This window comes from Physeter macrocephalus, chromosome 7, assembly GCF_002837175.3.
Source record: "Physeter macrocephalus isolate SW-GA chromosome 7, ASM283717v5, whole genome shotgun sequence".
NCBI classification, from domain to species: domain Eukaryota; kingdom Metazoa; phylum Chordata; class Mammalia; order Artiodactyla; family Physeteridae; genus Physeter; species Physeter macrocephalus.
In genome coordinates, this window is record NC_041220.1 from 30,046,637 (window position 1) to 30,067,245 (window position 20,609).

General features: G+C 42.4%; 1 protein-coding gene across 8 annotated transcripts in view; it reads left to right on the forward strand.

Annotated features, from left to right (window-relative positions):
* ARHGAP10 (Rho GTPase activating protein 10) overlaps window positions 1-20,609 on the forward strand; it is a 337,918-nt gene that overhangs the window by 291,345 nt on the left and 25,964 nt on the right. For 3 of the 8 annotated variants that reach the window (XM_055085916.1, XM_028491746.2, XM_055085915.1), the window contains one exon: window positions 19,382-19,532. The exons of 1 other annotated variant lie outside the window; for it this stretch is intronic. In XM_055085916.1, coding sequence (XP_054941891.1) covers window positions 19,382-19,532 — 151 coding nt within the window. Of the gene's footprint in view, window positions 1-7,502; window positions 7,562-8,507; window positions 8,661-12,360; window positions 12,488-19,381; window positions 19,533-20,609 lie in introns of those variants that run through there. 4 more of the 8 variants (XR_008617779.1, XM_028491749.2, XM_028491750.2 and 1 more) reach the window with 4 other exon arrangements.

Below are 20,609 nucleotides of genomic sequence, written 5' to 3' on the forward strand. Positions count from 1 at the left end.
CTTGTTTCTTGAGGTAGGATTGTATTGCTGTAAACTTCCCTCTTAGAACTGCTTTTGCTGCATCCCATAGGTTTTGGGCCATTGTGTTTTCATTGTCATTTGTTTCTAGGTATTTTTTGATTTCCTCTTTGATTTCTTCAGTAATCTCTTGGTTATTTAGTAGTGTATTGCTTAGCCTCCATGTGTTTGTATTTTTTAGAGATTTTTTTCCTGTAATTGATATCTAGTCTCATAGCATTCTGGTCGGAAAAGATCCTTGATAAGATTTCAGTTTTCTTAAATTTACCATGGCTTGATTTGTGACCCAAGATATGATCTATCCTGGAGGCAGTTCCATGAGCACTTGAGAAGAAAGTGTATTCTCTTGTTTTTGGATGGAATGTCCTATAAATATCAATTAAGTCCATCTTGTGTAATACATCATTTAAAGCTTGTGTTTCCTTTTTTATTCTTATTTGGGATGATTTGTCCATTGATGAAAGTGGGGTGTTAAAGTCCCCTACTATGATTGTGTTACTGTCGATTTTCCCTTTTATGGCTGTTAGCATTTGCCTTATGTACTGAGATGCTTCTGTATTGGGTGCATAAATATTTACAATTGTTATATCTTCTTCTTGGATTGATCCCTTGATCATTAAGTAGTGTCCTTTTTTGTCTCTTTTAATAGTCTTTATTTTAAAGTCTGTTTTGCTCGATATGAGAATTACTACTCCAGCATTCTTTTGCTTTCCATTTGCATGGAATATCTTTTTCCATCCCCTCAGTTTCAGTCTGTATGTGTCCCTAGGTCTAAAGTGGGTCTCTTGTAGACAGCATATACACGGGTTTTGTTTTTGGATCCATTCAGCCAGTCTATGTCTTTTGGTTGGAGCATTTAATCCATTTACATTTAAGGTAATTATCGATATGTACGTTCCTATTACTATTTTCTTAATTGTTTTGGGGGTTTTTTTGTAGGTCTTTTCCTTCTCTTGTGTTTCATGCCTAGAGAAGTTCCTTTAGCATTTGTTGTAAGGCTGGTTTGGTGGTACTGAATTCTCTTTCTTTTGCTCGTCTGTAAAGATTTTAATTTCTCTGTCTAATCTGAATGAAAACCTTGCTGGGTAGAGTAATCTTGATTGTAGGTTTTTCTTTTCATCACTTTAAATATGTCCTGCCACTCCCTTCTGGCTTGGGGAGCTTCTGCTGAAAGATCAGCTGTTAACCTTATGGGGATTCCCTTGTATTTATTGTTTTTCCCTTGCTGCTGTTAATATTTTTTCTTTGTGTTTAATTTTTTTTGTTTGTTTGTTTTTGTCGCACGTGGGCCTCTCACTGTTGTGGCCTCTCCCGTTGCAGAGCACAGGCTCCGCCGCACATGCTCAGTGGCCATGGCTCACAGGCCCAGCCGCTCCACGGCATGTGGGATCTTCCTGGACCGGGGCATGAACCTGTGTCCCCTGCATCGGCAGGTGGACTCTCAACCACTGCGCCACCAGGGAAGCCCTGTGTTTAATTTTTGATAGTTTGATTAAATTGTGTCTTGGCGTGTTTCTCCTTGTATTTATCCTGTATGGGACTCTTTGTGCTTCCTCGACTTGATTGACTATTTACTTTCCCATATTAGGGAAGTTTTCAAGTATAATCTTTTCAAATATTTCTCAGTCACTTTCTTTTTCTCTTCCTCTTCTGGGATCCCTATCATTCAAATGTTGGTGAGTTTAATGTTGTCCCAGAGGTCTCTAAGACTGTCCTCAATTCTTTTTATTCTTTTTTCTTTATTCTGCTCTTCAGTAGTTATTTCCACTATTTTATTTTCCTGGTCACTTATCCATTCTTCTGCTTCAGTTATTCTTCTATTGATTCCTTCTAGAGAATTTTTAATTTCATTTATTATCTTGTTCATCATTGTTTGTTCTTTAGTTCTTCTAGGTCCTTGTTAAATGTTTCTTGTATTTTCTCCTTTCTTTTCCAAGATTTTGGATCATCTTTACTCTCATTACTCTTAATTGTTTTCCAGGTAGACTGCGTATTTCCTCTTCATTTGTTTGGTCTGCTGGGTTTTTACCTTCCTCCTTCATCTGCTGTGTGTTTCTCTGTCTTGTCATTTTGCTTAACATACTGTGTTTGGGGTCCCCTTTTTGCAGCCTCCGGGTTCGTAGTTCCTGTTGTTTTGGTGTCCGCCCACAGTGGGTAAGGTTGGTTCAGTGGGTTGTGTATGGTTCTTGGTGGAGGGGACTCGTGCCTGTGTTCTCATGGATGAGGCTGGATCTTGTCTTTCTGGTGGGCAGGACTGTGTCCTATGGTGTGTTTTGGGGTGTCTGTCACCGTATTATGATTTTAAGCAGCCTCTCAGCTAATGCGTTGGGTTGTGTTCCTGTCTTGCTAGTTGTTTGGCATAGGGTATCCAGCACTGTAGCTTGCTCATTGTTGAGTGCAGGTGGTTATTAGCGTTGAGATGGCTATCTCTGGGAGAGCTTTCGCCGTTTGATATTACATGGAGCTGGGAGGTCTCTTGTGGACCAATGTCCCGAACTTGGCTCTCTCACCTCAGAGGCACAGGCCTGACACCCAGCTGGGGCAACAAGACCCTGTCAGCCACACGGCTCAGAAGAAAAGGGGGAAAAAAGGAAGGAAAGAATGAAATAAAATTTAAAAAGTTATTAAAATAAAAAATACACATACACACCGACAAAAAGAGAAAAAGGAAAAAAATATATAAAAATAGGACGAAGAGAGCAACCAAATCAATAAACAGCTCTACCAATGATAATAAACTCTTACTAAGCTAAGATAAAAACAAATCCAGAAACAAATTAGAGTCAGAAAGCAAACCCCAAGTCTACAGTTGCTCCCAAAGTCCACCGCCTCAGTTTTGGGATGATTCGTTGTCTATTCAGGTATTCCACAGATGTAGGGTACATCAAGTTGACAGTGGAGATTTAATCTGCTGCTCCTGAGGCTGCTGGGAGAAATTTCCCTTTCTCTTCTTTGTTCGCACAGCTCCTGGGATTCAGCTTTGGATTGGCCCTACCTTTGCGTGTAGTTTGCCTGAGGGTGTCTGTTCCCCCTGCAGGCAGGATGGGGCTAAAGTAGCAGCTGATTAGGGGCCTCTGGCTCACTCATGCCAGGGGAGGGAGGTGTACGGAATGCGGGTGAGCTTGCGGTGGCAGAGGCCGGCGTGACATTGCACCAGCCTGAGGTGCACAGTGTGTTCTCCCCGGAAGTTGCCTCTGCATCATGGGCCCCTGGCAGGGGTGGGCTGCACAGTCTCCTGGGAGGGGAGGTGTGGATAGTGACCTGTGCTTGCACACAGGCTTCTTGGTGGCTGCAGTCGCAGCCTTAGCGCCTCATACCCGTCTCTGGTGTCCGGGCTGATAGCTAGGCTCACGCCCGTCTCTGGAGCTCATTTAGGTGGTGCTCTGAATCCCCTCTCCTCATGCACTGCGGAACAATGGTCTCTTGCCTCTTAGGCAGTTCCAGACTCTTTCCCGGACTCCCTCCCGTCTAGCCGTGGTGCACTAGCCCCCTTCAGGCTGTGGTCATGCAGCCAATCCCAGTCCTCTCCCTGCGATCCGACCTCCGAAGCCTGAGCCTCAGCTCCCAGCCCCCGCCCGCCCCGGCTGGTGAGCAGACAAGCCTCTCGTGCTGGTCAGCACCTATCCTCTGTGCGGGAATCTCTCTGCTCTGCCCTCCGCACCCCTGTTACTGCGTTCTCCTCCGTGGCTCCGAAGCTTCCCCCCGCAGTCTCCGCCTGCGAAGGGCCTTCCTAGTGTGTGGAAACTTTTCCTCCTTCACAGCTCCCTCCATGAGGCGCCGGTCCCGCCCCTATTCTTTTGTCTCTGTTTTTTCTTTTTCCTTTTGCCGTATCCAGGTACGTGGGGAGTTTCTTGCCTTTTTGGAAGCCTGAGGTCTTTTGCCAGCGTTCAGTAGGTGTTCTGTAGGAGTTGTTCCACATGTAGAAGTATTTCTGATGTATTTATGGGGTGGAAGGTGATCTCCACGTCTTACATGCGCCATCTTGAAGGTCTCCACATGTATCTTTTTGTATTATGGTTTTCTCCGGGTATATGCCCAGGAGCAGAATTGCTGGATCATACAGTAGCTCGATTTTTAGTTTTTTGAGAAACCTCCATGCTTTTCTCCTTAGTGGCTGTACCAATTTACATTCCCACCAACAGTGTAGGAGGGTTCCGAAAAGGGAATATTTTCAAAGGTTATGTATTTACAGAACAAACGTTATAGGCATCTTTCATACAATAAAAGTTGTAAAGATGAAAATACAGTGCAGGTTCTGCAGGTCATCAGTTATCTTCTCATAGTATTCTCCCCATATCGACAGCATTTTAGAGCTCTCACTACCTGGCTAAGATTTCCACCTTCCCTGCCCTCCTCTCTCTCCCATCCTTTCCCCACACACGGACTTGACTTCTCAGTGGAACTCTCAGGTCTTCTTGGGAATAGTACTCCGTATGACTGTAGCACCTGTATAGTCTTTTTGTGTGTGTCTGCATATTTTTGCATACTGTGATATAGGAAAATCAGGTTAAAATGCCAGTAGGTGCTGTGGCTCTTCGGAAACTTCTAGGAGGCTGTTATGCTCTTGGACATGTCTGGGGAAGAATTATAAAGTTAGTATTTCTGGGGGCCAAATAAGGATGACTTTATGATGAATATATTTATGAAATTATAAGAGTTTACAAAGCCTTTTCCTGTACTTGTTAATATATGGCATGTTCTTTTTTGGGAAAGAGAAAACCAGGTTAAGAGGAATATTAAGATGAGATTACTCCCTGAACAGTCCAGGGTCCCTCCTTTGACGTGTTAATAACTGTGCACTGCCGATGAAATCAGAACCCTGACAGTGGCCGACTTGGAGTCGGGAACGAAGGGAGTTCAAGTCCCGGCATGGCACAGGCTGTATCTATCAGGGATTCGGAAAGGTTGCCCTGTCGGCAGAAAAGGGTGACAGGGCAGCTTGACGTGCTGGCTTCTGTATTGAGAAGAGTGAGTCAGTTGGCTCACGTAGCTTGGTGAGTGAGAATGTCTTTGGGGGGTGGGCGTGTATTTTGTCACCCGTAGATGCACGAGTCAGCTGTTCGAGCCCTGCATGTAGTATTTGAACCTCTTTTGGAATGCCCCTATTCTTACCTTGTAAAACGTTGGTGACACGGAACTCAGTATCTCCCAAGTTGACCTGCCCAGCAGTTGTGCAGCTTCACCAGTCCAGAAAGTTGTTTCCCCTCATCTTCAGCTGACATGTGCCTTTGTATGATCTCAACCCAGTAGCCCCACCCAGTTTAGCCTCTGGGCCAAGGACAAGGTGAATCCCTCTCCCACGTGAGAGTGTTTTTAGAATCTGAGAATTGGTACAGCTCCCGTTGGATTTCTTTCGGGGTCCTTCACTTGTGCGACTTTGTTTTGAATTTCCTACCTTCCTGGTTACATTCTTTGATGTGGTTTATAATAAGAAATATATATTTGGTCTTTGTCCACAGTGCCTGGCTCCCAGAACCCTTGGAATTTCCTGAGCGATAAGAGCATAGGAGCATCTTTGTTATATTTCGCTTCTCATTTCTCACCCTCAGTTCCTGAAGTCCCTTCAGGGCCATAAAGATGAAATGGGTATCTTCCTATTCGCGACAAGCCCCTTTGCACCACGACTGGGCTTATGTTAATTAGATGACTTTTGGAAAGCACCTAAGGGTGGGGGCAGATTGCCAGAGAATCCACCATGAATAAAGGATCGAGATGTTCATTCCCACCCCCGGATTTGGGGGGAGCGAAGAGGGGCTGGGAGTTGAATCAGTCACCAGTGGCCGGTGGTTTAATTACTCATACCTGTGGACTGAAGCCCCCATAAAAATGTGAAAGGAGGGGATTCAGAGAGCTTCCAGGCTGGGGAACCAGAAGGCTTCTGCGTGCTACCTGGCGTGCCCCAGACTCCACGAGGACAGAAGCTCCTTTGGGACCTCGCCCTGTGTATCTCTCTGTACCTCTCTATCTGGCTGTTGATTTGTGCTCTTTTAATATCCTTTGTAATAAATTGCTGATCTAGCGAGTATGTGGATTTTCTGAGTTCTCTGAGCCACTCGAGCAAATTAACTGAACCCAAGGAGAGGGGGTCGTGGGAACCTCTGATTTATAGCCCGTCTGTCGGAAGCACAGTTAACAACCTGGACTTGTGAGTGGCATCTGAAGTAGGAGTTAGTTTTGCTGGACTCAGCTTTTAACCTGTGGCATCTGATCCTGGCTGCAGGTAGATAGGGTCAGAATTGTGCTGAATTGTAGGACACCCGGTGGGTGTCAGAGAATTGCTTGTCGGTGTGGGGAAACCCTCGCTGCACGTTGGAATTGGTGACTAGTCTGTACGCCCCACTGGGGAGAATTCTGTATCTCAGCGACTCTTACTGCAGAACGGAAGATAATGCCCTCGCCTGGTCCAGTCAGCAAGGAGTGCAGATGAGATGAGCATGCTCCTTGCTCTAGGTGTACTCTGTGTCATTTAATCCTGTCTGTGATGTTGTCAGCTTGCCGGCCCTGACCTGTGGTGGCCTCAGCCTGGTGTTACTGTCCATGCTGGCCTTTTCCTGGTGGCTGCTGAAGTAGATGATAGTCCCCTGAACTGTACCTGTGTGACTGCTTTGTAGACGTGTAGGTACTGCTTGATAGTTTTTCCCTTTAGATCCTGTCTTGCTGGTTGGTTTGTGTTCAAACTGCTGAAGGCTGCTTGGGCACACTTCTTGCTCGGGAAATTATTTGGTATCTCTCCTGACTTCGTGTCTTCTGTCGGTGAAGACCAAGCCGCGGGTAACAAATATTGAACTAGAGCTCTGAGGCATACCGCTAGAAATATTGCTGTACACCTGAAGCTAATACAACTTTGTGAATCAACTCTACTCCAATATAACATAAAAAAATAATTTTAAAAGTGAATTCAAAAAAACAGGGGAAAGAAAGAGAATGCAGATATACAGAATGTTGATCTGTTTCCCAGCCCGAAAGCCCCGGACTGAAGGAAATTAATTGGCAGGTTCCTAGTTAACCTGTGTAGTTCTGGTTATCCTTTCTGCTTTTCCAGTTGGTCACCATTCTTTTATCAATAGAACTCAATCCAGAGCCTAATTTGGAATCTCTGTTTGTCAGAAGATTTCCCTCAGCTGAGGGAACTCCCTGGCCCCATTCACATGGACCATTTTTTGGTTGCAGAGTTAAGATTAAATTTTTGAAAATATCTTTGGTCCTTTGAGTGGGCTTTCCTTTCAGGCCCTAAAGTGGTGAAAGCATCCTTAACCTTATGCAGAATATTTTGAAGTCTGCTTTCATGAAACCTAAGTCTGGTATCTGAATAAGGGATAATACTGTTTCTCAGCAAATATGTGGCTTAATTCCTGAATTTTTTTTAGTTTTTGAAATTATGTCTATTGTGGTTAACTAATAAAACTTCACAGAGGTCTGTGATTTGGTCTTGGTGGGATGGATACGGTTTCTAACGATGTTTACCCTTTTATTCTGCCATGAAGATGGAGGGAGGATAAAGTCCTGCTGTAATGAAGTGTGGGAAGAATATAGTGATTGAAAGGTACGTTGACTTGTGTTGATAACATGGTGTTTGAGGTGCTAGAAGTCATCTGGTCTGGTACAGCTTGATCAGGAAACTGAAGCCTACGAAGGTTAAGTTACTCTCCAAAGTCACAGTACAGTTGTGACAATCAAATAGCAAGTACTTAACAATACTTGTCAAATAAATAAGCAAGGTCATTACTTAACTTTATGGCCTTGGGGCCCTTTATTAGTAATATGATTATGCACAGGTTATTTAATCTCTCCAAGCATCTGTTTCCTCATCTTTGTCATTGAAATCAAAATAGCAACCGTCTAGGATTGTTGATACCAATTTATATAATATCCTTTCTTTTTCAGAATTTTCCTTTGAAAAATTTTAGACCCATAGGAAGATTGCAACAACAATACAATAAACATTTGTATACTCTCTACAATATAATTATTATTGCTACTGTTGTTGAACCATTTGAGACTAAGTTCCCTTACATCATGACCTCTCATTTCTAAATTCTTCACGTGTCTTCTAAAAACAAGGACAAGTTCAGGACATTTGGCACATATACTATATTGCAGAGGTCCCCAACCTTTTTACCAGGGACCGGTTTCGTGGAAGACAGTGTTTCCACGGACGGGGGTTGGGGGGGGGTGCGGGGTGGTGCTGGTGGTGGTTCAGGTGTAATGCGAGCGGCGGGGAGCGACAGGGCAGATGAAGTCTCCGGCCCGCCGCTCACCTCCTGCCGCGCGGCCCCCTTCCTAACAGGCCGCGGCCTGGGGATTGGTGATCCGTGCTATATTGAATATGTTGCAACTCTAAGTGTGACCGTAGTCCAACATGTTGACACAAACTGGGAATTTGTTGGAAATGAGAAGCTGAGGCCCCACCCCCTGGCCTGCTAAATCAGAATCTGTGCTTGGGACTTCCCTGGCGGGCCAGTGGCTAAGACCCTGCACTTTCACTGCAGGGGGTGGCGCGGAGTGGATCCCTGGTCCGGGAACTAAGATCCCGCAGCGTGGCCAAAAAGAAAGAAAAAAAAAAGCGGAATCTGCGCTTTCACAAGACCTCCAAGTGACTTGTGCATGCATGCGTCAGTGTTTGAGAAACAGTAGTGTAACAGGTAATCCATATTTGTGCTTAACCAGTCGTCAGATGATACCTATTATAGAAAAAGGCCCCCAATGCAGGATCCAATCCAATATCATGCATTGTATTTAATAATTGTCGTATCTCTCTAGTCTCCATTCATTTGGAACTAGTTTCTTAGTCTTTTTGTTATTCGTGATACTGGTACTTTTTTAAAGAGTAAGGGCCCGTGGTTTTGCAAAATGTTCCCGTAATTTAACTCTTTTCTTCAGGATTAGATCCTGCTTATGTATTTCGAGGTGGTAGATAAATGATGTTGATTCTTCAAAGTCTGTCACCTGGAAAGTCTTGAATGGCTGGGGGCTGGAATCATCTGGAGGCTCTGTACTCACATCCAGTGCCTGGGCTGGGGTGACCAGAGGCGGGGCTCCTCTGGGACTCTTAAGCAGAGTCACGCACACCAGCCTCTTCCCGTAGTTTGGGCTTCTTCGAAGAGGGTGGCAGCCTCAGGGCTCCGAGTGAGGGTGACAGCCAACAGGCAGAGACTGGAGGGCCTTTTGTGATTTAGCATCAGAAGCCATGGACCATCACTAACGCGTATGCTATTGATTGATTCAGGCGGGGAGCATGCCCAGATTCAAGGGGAGGAGACATAGACACTGCTTCTTGCTGGGAAGAATGTCAAGGAATTTGTAGCCGTGTTTTAAAACTGCTACAGGTGGTGGCTGCCAGATTTCTCCATTGTAAATGCACCGATCTCTTTGTAATTGCTGGTAATTGGTCCATTAGGAGAGTCCCAGAGATTTAAGAATCCATCCCCTAGCAGACTTTTACCCTTTAATCTTAGCATTCATTGATGGCTCCTCCACATTTATATGTTGGGATTTAAGTTTCATAAAAATCTTAAACGAAACATGCTCATCTCCCAGTAAATAAACAGACACGTAATGATAACAGTGTTGGAATCTTGAAAACTTTTGTGGCAAGGATAAGCGTGCGTGACCCGATTTGACAGGTGCTAAACATTTCATACTGATGTTAGGTGCCAAACACTTGATAATTAGAATATCACCAGCAAAACATGAAGGGGTGCTGCTCTCCTCGGCGTGTGTGGTTCTCTGGCTGTTTTATCCTGACTGTTCTCTGTCCTTCCAATTAAAGGAATACACTTAACGCATCATTGCACTTTTCATCATGATTGGAAGGCTTTGTGTCAAAGCTGGTCCTAGGCGAAGTGTGATCAGTTGAGGGAAATCTTCCTTTTTTGGCACTTCAAACACAGCTGCAAATGACGGAGGGTGAGCGAGTTCCAAACTGAGGTGGAATCCAAGAATCTAAGCATTAACCTTTTGAGATGTTCCTTGTAAGGTGCAGGAACTCGGTATAGTTGATGCTTTCATCATATTTAAGACCTATGAAAATAAATCATACACACTGAAGGAAAGGCTGGTGTCGGCCCTCAGTATGTGTGACCTTCACCTAACCTTGAGTTGGCAGGCATGAGGGTCTATCTAGACATTGGGCTTTTTGGGATGTTCTTAAAATTATGCACGACTATCTTCTATCTATCTATCTATCTTCTATCTATCTATCTTCTAAAGCCCTAATTAGAAACGTTTCAATTGGGGGGTAGAATCTAGCTGAGTCCTAATGCGTTTAGAAATCGAATCCTGCCCAAAGCTTATTCCTAACAGATGCATATAGCAGAGGTCACCTCTCACGTGTAACTAGGGACTGCATACTGGTAAATTCTAGGAAGCTGGACTCCAGATACAGTTGTCCTGATGGATTGACTTCTTTAAAATGAGACAGATGTTGCACGGGAAGAAAAAACTCTGAAAAATAGTCATCAGTATTTTAACTGAAATGTCTCTGTGTGTGGGATGATGGGTGGTTTTCATCTTTAAAGAGGTTTTTTTGGTGTTTATCAGGATTTCTGCAAGGAATGTAATATGTATTAGTTATCACTTTTGTAACATGGATAAATTATAATTTGAAAGAAATGTATTATTAAGAAATGAAAACCAAACTAGCCCCGTAAATTTTAGGAGCAGTGATTAAATATGAAGGCTGAAACCACACCCCACCCCTCTCCATGCAGCTTCTCATAAAGTCCCACCATTGACCACCTTCAAAACATGGTTTTGCTTTAGGCATTTTATTGTTCTGATCGCTAAAATGGCAGGAAAAAAAAAAAAAAAGAGCGTGTTGCATTCTCTCTTAAATATGTAGGCCATGCCTGGGAGCGCACATACTTGGAAAAAGATTTCAGATGATTCTGATAAATATAATCATATACATGTCTTCAGGAGATGTTTTCTTCACTGATCAAAATTCACACATTTCCTTTTGTAGAATTAATAGGTCCAGGTCTTATTTTTCTTTCCAGGGAAATGGTCATTCCTGCCTACCCAAATAACTAGGGGTCATGGCTTATATGCCAAAGGAAAAAAGTGTCATTTACCTTGAAAATTTCATAAGATGATGAGTCACTTTTAAATGTGTTTACTCATATTCAGTTTAAAGATTCACAAGGAACATTGAGGGAGAGTCCTGCTTTTTTCATGGCCAGAGCTAGCCCTGGCTGGGGGAGGCCTCTTTTTGTGGACCCCCAGGCCTTTGGGGACTGCAGATGCTAGGCTTCCTGTGTTCTGATCCTCTGTGCCGCCGTTAGGACCACATGTTTCTAAGGCAGGCTTGAGCCCTGGAAAGACGAAGGGTGGCAAAGAGAGAAAACAAAGAACTTCGGAAGAAGTTGTACACCTAAATTGAAAGAGGAGGAAAAGAAAAACAAAGGAATATCATGTATGGAGTGTGCCTTATCGGTGACATGGAGTATGTTTCTTTAATGTTATTCTAGATTTCTATCGCAGAAGTGTAAACTTTTTGTTTGCATGTGAGTGAAGGACACATTGATCGGGGGAAAAAATTCTAGCTAAGCACTGGCTCTTCATTCAGTTAAGAATATTTGTAGACATTTGTGTTACGAAAGTCAGGTTACAGCTGTGCTTGGGAAAGTGTTTTCTTCTCACTTCAGAAAGTGTATGCTTGCATTTCCCAAATGTTTGCAGGTACAAATTGATAAAAACCACACCTGGAGTGTTTTTAAAGGTTTGTAAACCAAAAAACAATATTTTATAACTGGGAGTATGTGTTTGCCCCATGAATGTAAGAGTGATGCAACTTTGGCTTAATTAGGAGAGGTTCACCTCATGAACTGATTGGGGAGAAAGTTACTCCGTTGAGCATATGCGAATTTCTTTAATACCACTTGGTTCCAGTATGTTATCAAAGTTATTATTATTATTACTATTATTATTACCACTTTGGGTCTTTGTTGAACATTAGGAAGACCAGGGCACTGATGTTGTATCCACAGTTTATGTCACTGAAAATGCCCATGGTTGGGGGTGGGTAGTTCTGAGGTGCATTCCATTTTATAAAGTCTTGTTGATAAAGGTTATCATTTACTGAAAGCTTGAAGTCAAGACCCAAAGTCAGTTATGTATTCCTCTATTTAGTGCGCAGAGAACTGCAGAAATCACTATGTATATCCCATTAGGACTTGGGAAGGGGTCGGAAAATGTCTCCAGAAATTAAAGTTGGAAACTTAGAAAGAAAAAGAAAAACAGGAACTCTACCAACTGATAAATTGGTTGTAAACCAAATTTGGTTTCTTTCTTTCTTTTTTTTTTTTTTTTTTTTTTCCTTTCGGTTGTAAACCAAAATTGAAGTTGTTCTTCAAAAAGCTCATGGCGGGCTTCCCTGATGGTGCAGTGCTTAAGAATCCACCTGCCAATGCAGGGGACCCAGGTCCGATCCCTGGTCCGGGAAGATCCCACATGCCACGGAGCAACTAAGCCCCATTGGGCTGGCTGTCTCTCCTGCCCGCTTCCCCCCCTCATTCTTCCTGGCTGCCCTCCTCCCTCTCCCCTGTGATGTAATGGAAATGGTTTCATGCTGACGGGCGTCAGCAGGGCTCCGAACAAGACCCTGTCGCTGCAACGAAGAGTAGCCCCCGCCTTCGCCGCAACTAGAGAAAACCCACACGCAGCGACGAAGACCCAACGCAGCCAAAAATAAATTAAAAAAAAAAAAAAAAAAAAAAAAGCTCATGGTAAGTCAGGGCCGCTGTCAAGCCGGAGCATGTGGGATGGATGCCCATTGGGCTGGCTGTCTCTTCTGCCCGCTTCCCCCCCTCATTCTTCCTGGCTGCCCTCCTCCCTCTCCCCCGTGATGTAATGGAAATGGTTTCATGCTGACGGGCGTCAGCAGGGCTCCGAACAAGACCCTGTAACATGCTCCTATGTCAGCCTCACAGCTCTGTGTGTTGAGGCTTGTGTCCGATAATGCATGTGAGAGCACTTAGAGGAATTTCAGCTACTGAGCAAAAACCTCCCCCAATGAGGAAGTACATGCATAGAGGAAAGTCTGTTGGAGAGAAAGGACTGGTGCCAGCAAGATGGGAGATAGCAGTGGACGTTGAGGCCTTGGTCTGGGAACAAAGCCTGGGTCTGCTGCTAGTGGTGGTGTGAATATGAGCGAATCTTTAGCCACAGGGCCTCAGTTTGTTCCCCTGTGAAATACAGGGGTGGCTGAAGTTATAACGAGGAGCCTTTTCAGCTCTGAGATGGAGTTTGGATGAACCAGAACAAACATGAAGCCTTAGACTATTTCCAGCGTCTAGCCTGAACCCAACTGTTGTCTCACTGTCAGCCGCTATTATTAATTCTAGTTAAAGTTTTCTATAAAAGACCCGTGTTTAGTCATGGGGTAGTGCTGATTCAAGGACAGACAGCTGGAAAGGTTTCAGAGCTTTCAGTGGACTGTTCCCACCATAGCTAAACTCTGAAGTTATGCTGTAGATGGATGGTTCAGGCTACCTTGGAGGCAACTTAAGAGTCATACAGCCCCAAGGTAACGAGTATTTGTCTAAACACACTAGAGACTCTGAAGCTGAAAGAAATATTTGGCCATTTTGTATTTATGTATTTTATTTTATTTTTTATGGTCATGTAATTTTATTAATTTTTTTTTAATTTTTATTTTTTATTCAATTTTTAAAGGTGATCCTCCATTTACAGTTATTACAAAATACTGGCTATATTCCCCATGTAGTACAACATATCTTTGTAGCTCATTTTATACCCAATAGTTTGTACCTCTTAATCCTCTACCCCTGGATTGTCCTTCCTCGCTTCCCTCTCCCGACTGGTAACCACTGGTTTGTTCTCTGTATCTGTGAGTCTATGTCCTTTTTGTTGTATTCCTTAGTTTGTTGTGTTTGTAATTTTTTAACTTTATTGGAATATAGTTGATTTACATTGTTTAGTTTCAGGTGTACAGCAATATCGTTATGTATTTTAGAAAGAGATTGGAAATTTTATTTTTCCCTCCTTTCCATGTTAAAGGTTTACTAAGGGGAGTATGCATTAATTTCCAACTGTCTTCTGGCTGTACCTCTGTTATGGGTCACGTAGTTATGAGAGATATGACATCACCAAAGAGGACATAATATGAATGGGGCTTAATATGAGTGGGTGATATCGGAGGCAGGCGGGCATGGTCACCAAGACATGCACGCTGGAATCAGGAAATCTGGGTTCAAATCTTTGTAAGTCAAGTACTTGGCATAATGTCAGCCATACTGCAAGTACCCAATAGTTGCAACTGTCATTGTTCAAGATGACAGGAATATACAAACATATTAGTAATCTTCTTATCACAAGAAACACCACTGAACTCTTCTGGAGAAACAGCTTTTTAGAAAAGAATGCCCTCATTCCCCTTAATTTCCTTTACCCGTATTATTTATTAATTCACCTGAACCAAATGCTGTAGGTTTGAGTTGGGTACTAAAGTGAAATTTGCAGAGCCCATTCTTGTTTCCTATTCTGTGCAAAATATTTCCAGCAGAGGCGGACCGGTCATTTCCACGCGTGGCCCCTGGTAGCAGAGCGCAAAGGAAGGACTTGGGGAGGTGTTTCTATGTATGGCTGCATCCCGTGGGCATAAACATCCAGTTGTTGAGTGTGAGGAATCTGTGACTCAGCAGTAGTGCCAGACTTTGTTTATGCTAGCACTCTTCAGAGACCTGAATAAGCGCTTCCTTACCTGACACCTATGTGTGGAGTTTTGTTTTTTGTCATTGGATTGTCTGGTTTGAGTTTTTCTTAAGTTTTAAATATGTAGGTGAAGTGAAAAATTTTCTATCCTGAAGAAAATAAGTTTTGAGTAGACTTGATCTATTCCTTAAGATAATTTCATCTTTTGCCATGATGTAGGGAAGTTACGAGAGTCACACGATTTTGGAAAGAGACCTGGGCAGTAGGGGAATTTGCATCTATGCCATGGTTCTAGAATTGGAAAATCAGTGTTATATTTAAAGAAGACACACATTGGCTACATAGAACAAGATCAGCTAACTTTTAACTTCTAGAATCAGATTGCCAAGAAAGAAGACACAATTTTAAAGTAAATAATTTACTGTTTCCTCCTCTTCTGAATTTAAAAAGTATCTTTAAAAATCACTTCTGATGTTTCAGAGAGAACCATGAGAGCATAGCTTTGTATCAATAGCTTTAAAAAAAAGAGAATTGAGAACTGGGGTTGATGCATTGGCAGACAAGGTTAAATGCATATAAAAGGTAATGCATTCTTGAAACGTCTAGAACATAGCACAATGATGGTGAGTCTATAATCTCCAGATTTACTCTTTCTAAACAGATATGGAACAGGATACTTGGTGATTTTTCCCCTAAGAATTAAATTTTCTTTGTTTTTTACACTGGCGGCGGGGGCTTTGGAATCAGAGTTGAGAGTTAAGATACCAACTGTGCCATCTTCAAACTGTGGCGACTTGGGCTGATTGTTTAATCTTTGAGCTTTTATCATTTTAAACTGTGAGGAGCAACACGTCGTCCCTCAAAGGTTCTTGAGGATATTGAAGTACTTCAGAGAAAGCCTACCGCCTGGTCGGTGTTTATTAAGTGATGAATGAGAGAGAAAGTAATTTAAATCTCAAATTACAGTGCTGAAACGCGGAAGTAAATACACAAGACAACTGTGTGATTCTAGGAGACTTTGGAATTCTGACAAGAGGCTCTGTTTATTGCTTCCCTTTAGTCCATTTCTTGATGAATTTTTCCGCAAACACTTTTGATTAACTAAACACTGAATGTGAGGAGTTCAAGACCTCAGGAAATTAATGACCTCTCAAAACAGTGGTTTAGTAGAGTAATAAGGGTCTGCATCCATTTTCATTATCACTATTTACTGGATGTGATCATATTTACAAATACAATAGCTACCATTTGCTTCTGGTTACTATGTACCAAGTGCTGTACCAAATACTTTATGAATGTCTCATTTAATCCCGGTAATAACTTGAGAGATAAGTATTATGGCTCTCACTATATAAATGAGAAGATGAGATACACTCTTTTAATAATATGTCTAAGCCTCCATAGCTGGGAAGACTTAAAAGCCAGGATAGTACCTTTTCAAGTTAGCATCTGTGCTTTGGAACCACCTAATTTGATGATAGGTTAGCTCTTTGAAATGCTAATACACATAGAATTTTTTGAGGGAATGGTTGGTCTTTAGAAGCTTTGAAACATTTCATGCCTGATTAGGACTTGGGAAGATCCAAGGAATTGATTGCTTATGTCCAGTGCCACTTTTTTTGAAATAATTTTTCTGGTGTTTCAATTTAGATTTTGGTCCATCTAAGACAAAGTACAGAATGCTGTGGAATGACTGTTTACGTGGGTATATCTCAGCCTTGACTATACAAAAGAATCACCTGGGGAGCTTTAAAATACAAACCACAGAAAAACAAAACAACCCCCCCCCAAAGCCCAGTCCCCATTCCTAGATATTCTCCCCTCTCCAGTTTTATTGAGATATAATTGACATATAACATTGTATTAGTTGAAGGTGTATAACATAACGATTTGATATGGGTATATATTGTGAAAAATTATCCCAATAAATTTAGTTACCATCCATCATCACCTCACATAGTTAAGAATTTTTTTTTCTTGTGATGAGAAGTTTTAAGATGTATTCGCTTAGTATCTTTCAAGTATATAATATAGTGCTGGCAACTGTGTTCACCATGCTGGATGTTACATCCCCAGAACCTATTTATCATATAACTGGAAGAAGTTTGTACGTTTTGGCCACCTTCATCCATCCCCAGAGCTGCCTCTGGTAACCACCAGTCTGCAGTCTGTTCTTTGTTTCTATGAGTTTGTTTTTGTTTTTTTTTTTCTTTTTTAGGATTCCACATGTAAGTGAGATCATAAAGTGTTGTCCTTCTCTGTCTGACTTATTTCACTGAGGTTCAAGGTTCATGCATGCTGTTGCATGTAGCAGGACTTTCTTCCTTTTGATGGCTCAATAATAGTCTCCTAGGTACTCTGATGTAAACCGAACGATGTCATAAGTCTTCTGGAGACTTCTGGAGGCCCAGCTCTGGGATGTCTCAGATCAGCCCCCCAGGAACATTGGAGTCACACTCTTGGGTCCCGGTTTGCTTGGTATTCTGGCTCTGCAGACCGGGGCTGCTCTCACACCTTATTACCCTCACCCTCACCCTGTGTGGTGGTGGAGGAGGAGAGTCGGGCAGGAGGGGAAACCATTGTCAGCATTCGCATCATTCCAGTCAGTGCGATCTTCCAGGAAGGGCCGCTCGGAAGGTTATCAGCTATCCAGTGCCGGGTCTTGGGATATAACCTTTCCACTGTTTATTTATACTTTGGGTATATTGGCTCTGTGTTGTTTGGTTTCCTATTCGAGTCACATTCCAGAGCCATGTGCATGTTTATAAAGATCGAACATAAGTCAATGAGCTCTTCCCAGTGTTGGTCACACACAGGTGCAAGTTTCTTTCGATGGGATCAAGTTTTCCCACCTTTTCTTCTCTCCTTCACCACTGTCATCCTCTTCACAACCTAACTTCTCTCCTGTTCCCTCTACTTCACAACCTTCCTTAATTTGAACAATGAAAGATGGCAATAAGTCCAGATGTGGATGATAGTCTAGACAGCAGAGGATTTTTTTTTAACATCTTTATTGGAGTGTAACTGCTTTACAATGGTGTGTTAGTTTCTGCTGTATAACAAAGTGAATCAGCTATATGTATACATATATCCCCATATCTCCTCCCTCTTGCGTCTCCCTCCCACCCTCCCTATTCCACCCCTCTAGGTGGTCACAAAGCACTGAGCTGATCTCCCTGTGCTATGCGGCTGCTTCCCACTAGCTATCTATTTTACATTTGGTAGTGTATATATGTCCATGCCACTCTCTCCCTTCATCCCGGCTTCCCCTTCCCCCTCCCTGTGTCCTCAGGTCCATTCTCTACTAAGGACAGCAGAGGATTTTGGGCAGATGAGTAGTTTGCTGTTTGCCAGACTGCCCTATTGGAGCACAAAGTCTGTGGAAATATGGTATTAGCAGGTTACCAGTTGGAGCACAAAATTAACTTTTCACTAGCAAATATTTGTCCACAGTAATTTAAACCACTTTTTATTCAGTTTACACATGAGGGGGCAGTATGGTACTTATAAAGCAAGTGCTCTGTTGAAATTGTTTATTTCTGTTGGTATATAATAGTTTTTAGGCAAGAACTTTTAGACTGTGAATATAATTCTGACACGTTTGTTAGCTATTAAATGTGATACATATATGCGATACGCTCACTCGTATACACAGGTCATGTGCCTGTTTTTATTCAAATATGTAAATAATAATCTCCTTGTAACAGTGGGTCTTTCACACAGTGCCTTTTATCGTGAGTTTTATATTTACGGTTTGTTTAAGGCTAGCTGGCTTTCTTCGAGCATCTACCTTTAGAACATCAGCCCTCTGGAGACACAGTGTCAGGGTAATGTCTAAATATTTTATGTTATGACTTCATTGAGGGCTGAAGGGACTCCGGTGTTGTTGGGGACAGGAAGCTTCTGAACTCAGGTCTTGGCAGCTATGAAAATTTTATTATAAATCACCTCTGTATGATATGCTTCCCTTTATGGCACAGTTTGCTTTTCTCAAGAGAAAAAAAAATTGCTAAGCAAAGAAGCAGCACATTTTAATTAATGTTGTTACTGCTGATAGATGAATGACACTGTAGATAATCAAGGTGCTGATACTCTAGGTTTCATAAATGGAAGGGAAATATTTAAGAGAAGTTGGAAGGTATTAAACTAATTGGTGAAATCTACAAAGCATTTTCTGAAAAATGCTCGTGGGAATCCGAAGGTAATTTCGTAAAGCACAGGCTATTTTTAAATGTGTAAAAAATATTTGCGGTCATATGTTTCTGTTTATGTAGTTTGAAAAAAAAAAATTGAGACTAGCATTTTGGCATAAATATAACTCTGTGTGAAATTGAAGGGGATATTTGTTTTTAATGTTTTATCCCGATTACTTCCTTTGTGGATGAAGAGCTGTGGTATTGTCTACATCTGGTGAAGATAGTTATACTTGTTTAGTTTGGGCATGAATCTATTTTGAAATATAATGATTTGATGCTGCTTTTACTTAATTTCAATGAGAAATTTTATTTTGAAATCTCTGTTAAAAAATAAAGACTTATGACTTAATACCCAAAATTTGAAGGCATGGATTTTTGGCTCCAGCAGTCCCTTTTGGATGAACTCCAAATGTTGTTTGGTACTGGTGTACTGTTGCAAAACCCAGGTTTCTGGTCATGGAAAACAATTAATGTCCTTCATGTTTTGATGGCAGATTTTTAGGACCCTGCCTGATGCCACACTGCCTGAACCAGTCACCCTGTCAGCATCACCCCCAAATGCTCCACCAAGGCAATCGAAGAGACAGGGCCAGAGGACTAAGAGACCCGTGGCTGTATATAATCTTTGTCTTGAACTGGAAGATGGTAAGATGTTAATTCCATGTTTCTTCTTGACAGTCTCTTGAGAATATGGCAAAGCCTATGTCCCCAGGGTGGGCCATGGTTTTCCATCCTTTGGATTTTAACTTCTTTTCCCCTTAAGATTATGATTTTTGAGATTAACAGGGAGGGTAAAGTTTTCCTTGTCAGGGAGAGAATGCACGTTTCAGTTTTGTGTTTGTCTTTGTTATTCACGGTTCTTTTTTTTACTTTGAAAAGACAGCTAAAATTTCTTTTTGGGGAGACTTGTGTGACCTCCTGTGAGGTTACATAACCCCGAGACAAATGGAAGAGGAACTACAATGAAAGTAGATCTTTCATGAGAGGAGCAGATTGGAGTCTGATGTTAAATGCATTGAGATCAAAGGCACGGGCCCCTGTGGCGCTGGGGTCTGTGCTTCTGCACCGCCCGGTTTTCTGACTTTCTTGTAAGCAGGTATCTCATCCTGTGGCGGGGTGGCAAATTGACCACGGTCGGGGGCCAGGCTGAGTGGACCAAGCTGCAGTGGGACTCTGACCAGTGAAAGTCCTTACTTTCCATCCAGGCCACCCCGTTCCAACTCTGTTGTCATGTGGCCACCTTGTCTCAGTATTGCCAGATTGCCTCGTTTTTACCGGAGCCTAGAAAGTGGAATTTTAAACACTGATCCCTACAAAACAAGGCTGTGAGCCATGGCGAGACCCCAGTTGCTGATTTGTAATCACGTAGTTATTGGCGTGGAGAATAAGATCGAAACTACCAAGGTTTTATTGGTTTGGAGGTGTGAGGTGATTGTCAAAGGGAGGAAGGAAATGAAGATAGAAACATACAATACCGCCATCATAAGCAGCTGTATAATGAAATGTCACATAGCTAATATCCAAAGACCCATGCAGGCAGGTGACCACCTGTCTTTAACTAACTCTCAGGGGGTCTGTACAGGAGGACTCAGAATGCCTCCTGTATTGTGTGTGTGTGTGTGTGTGTGTGTGTCTATAAAAACACTTACGTAATATATTACATATTAGTAGTTAGTTTTACAATCAGATCCTCATTTTGCAGAGAAAGGGCATGATTTATTA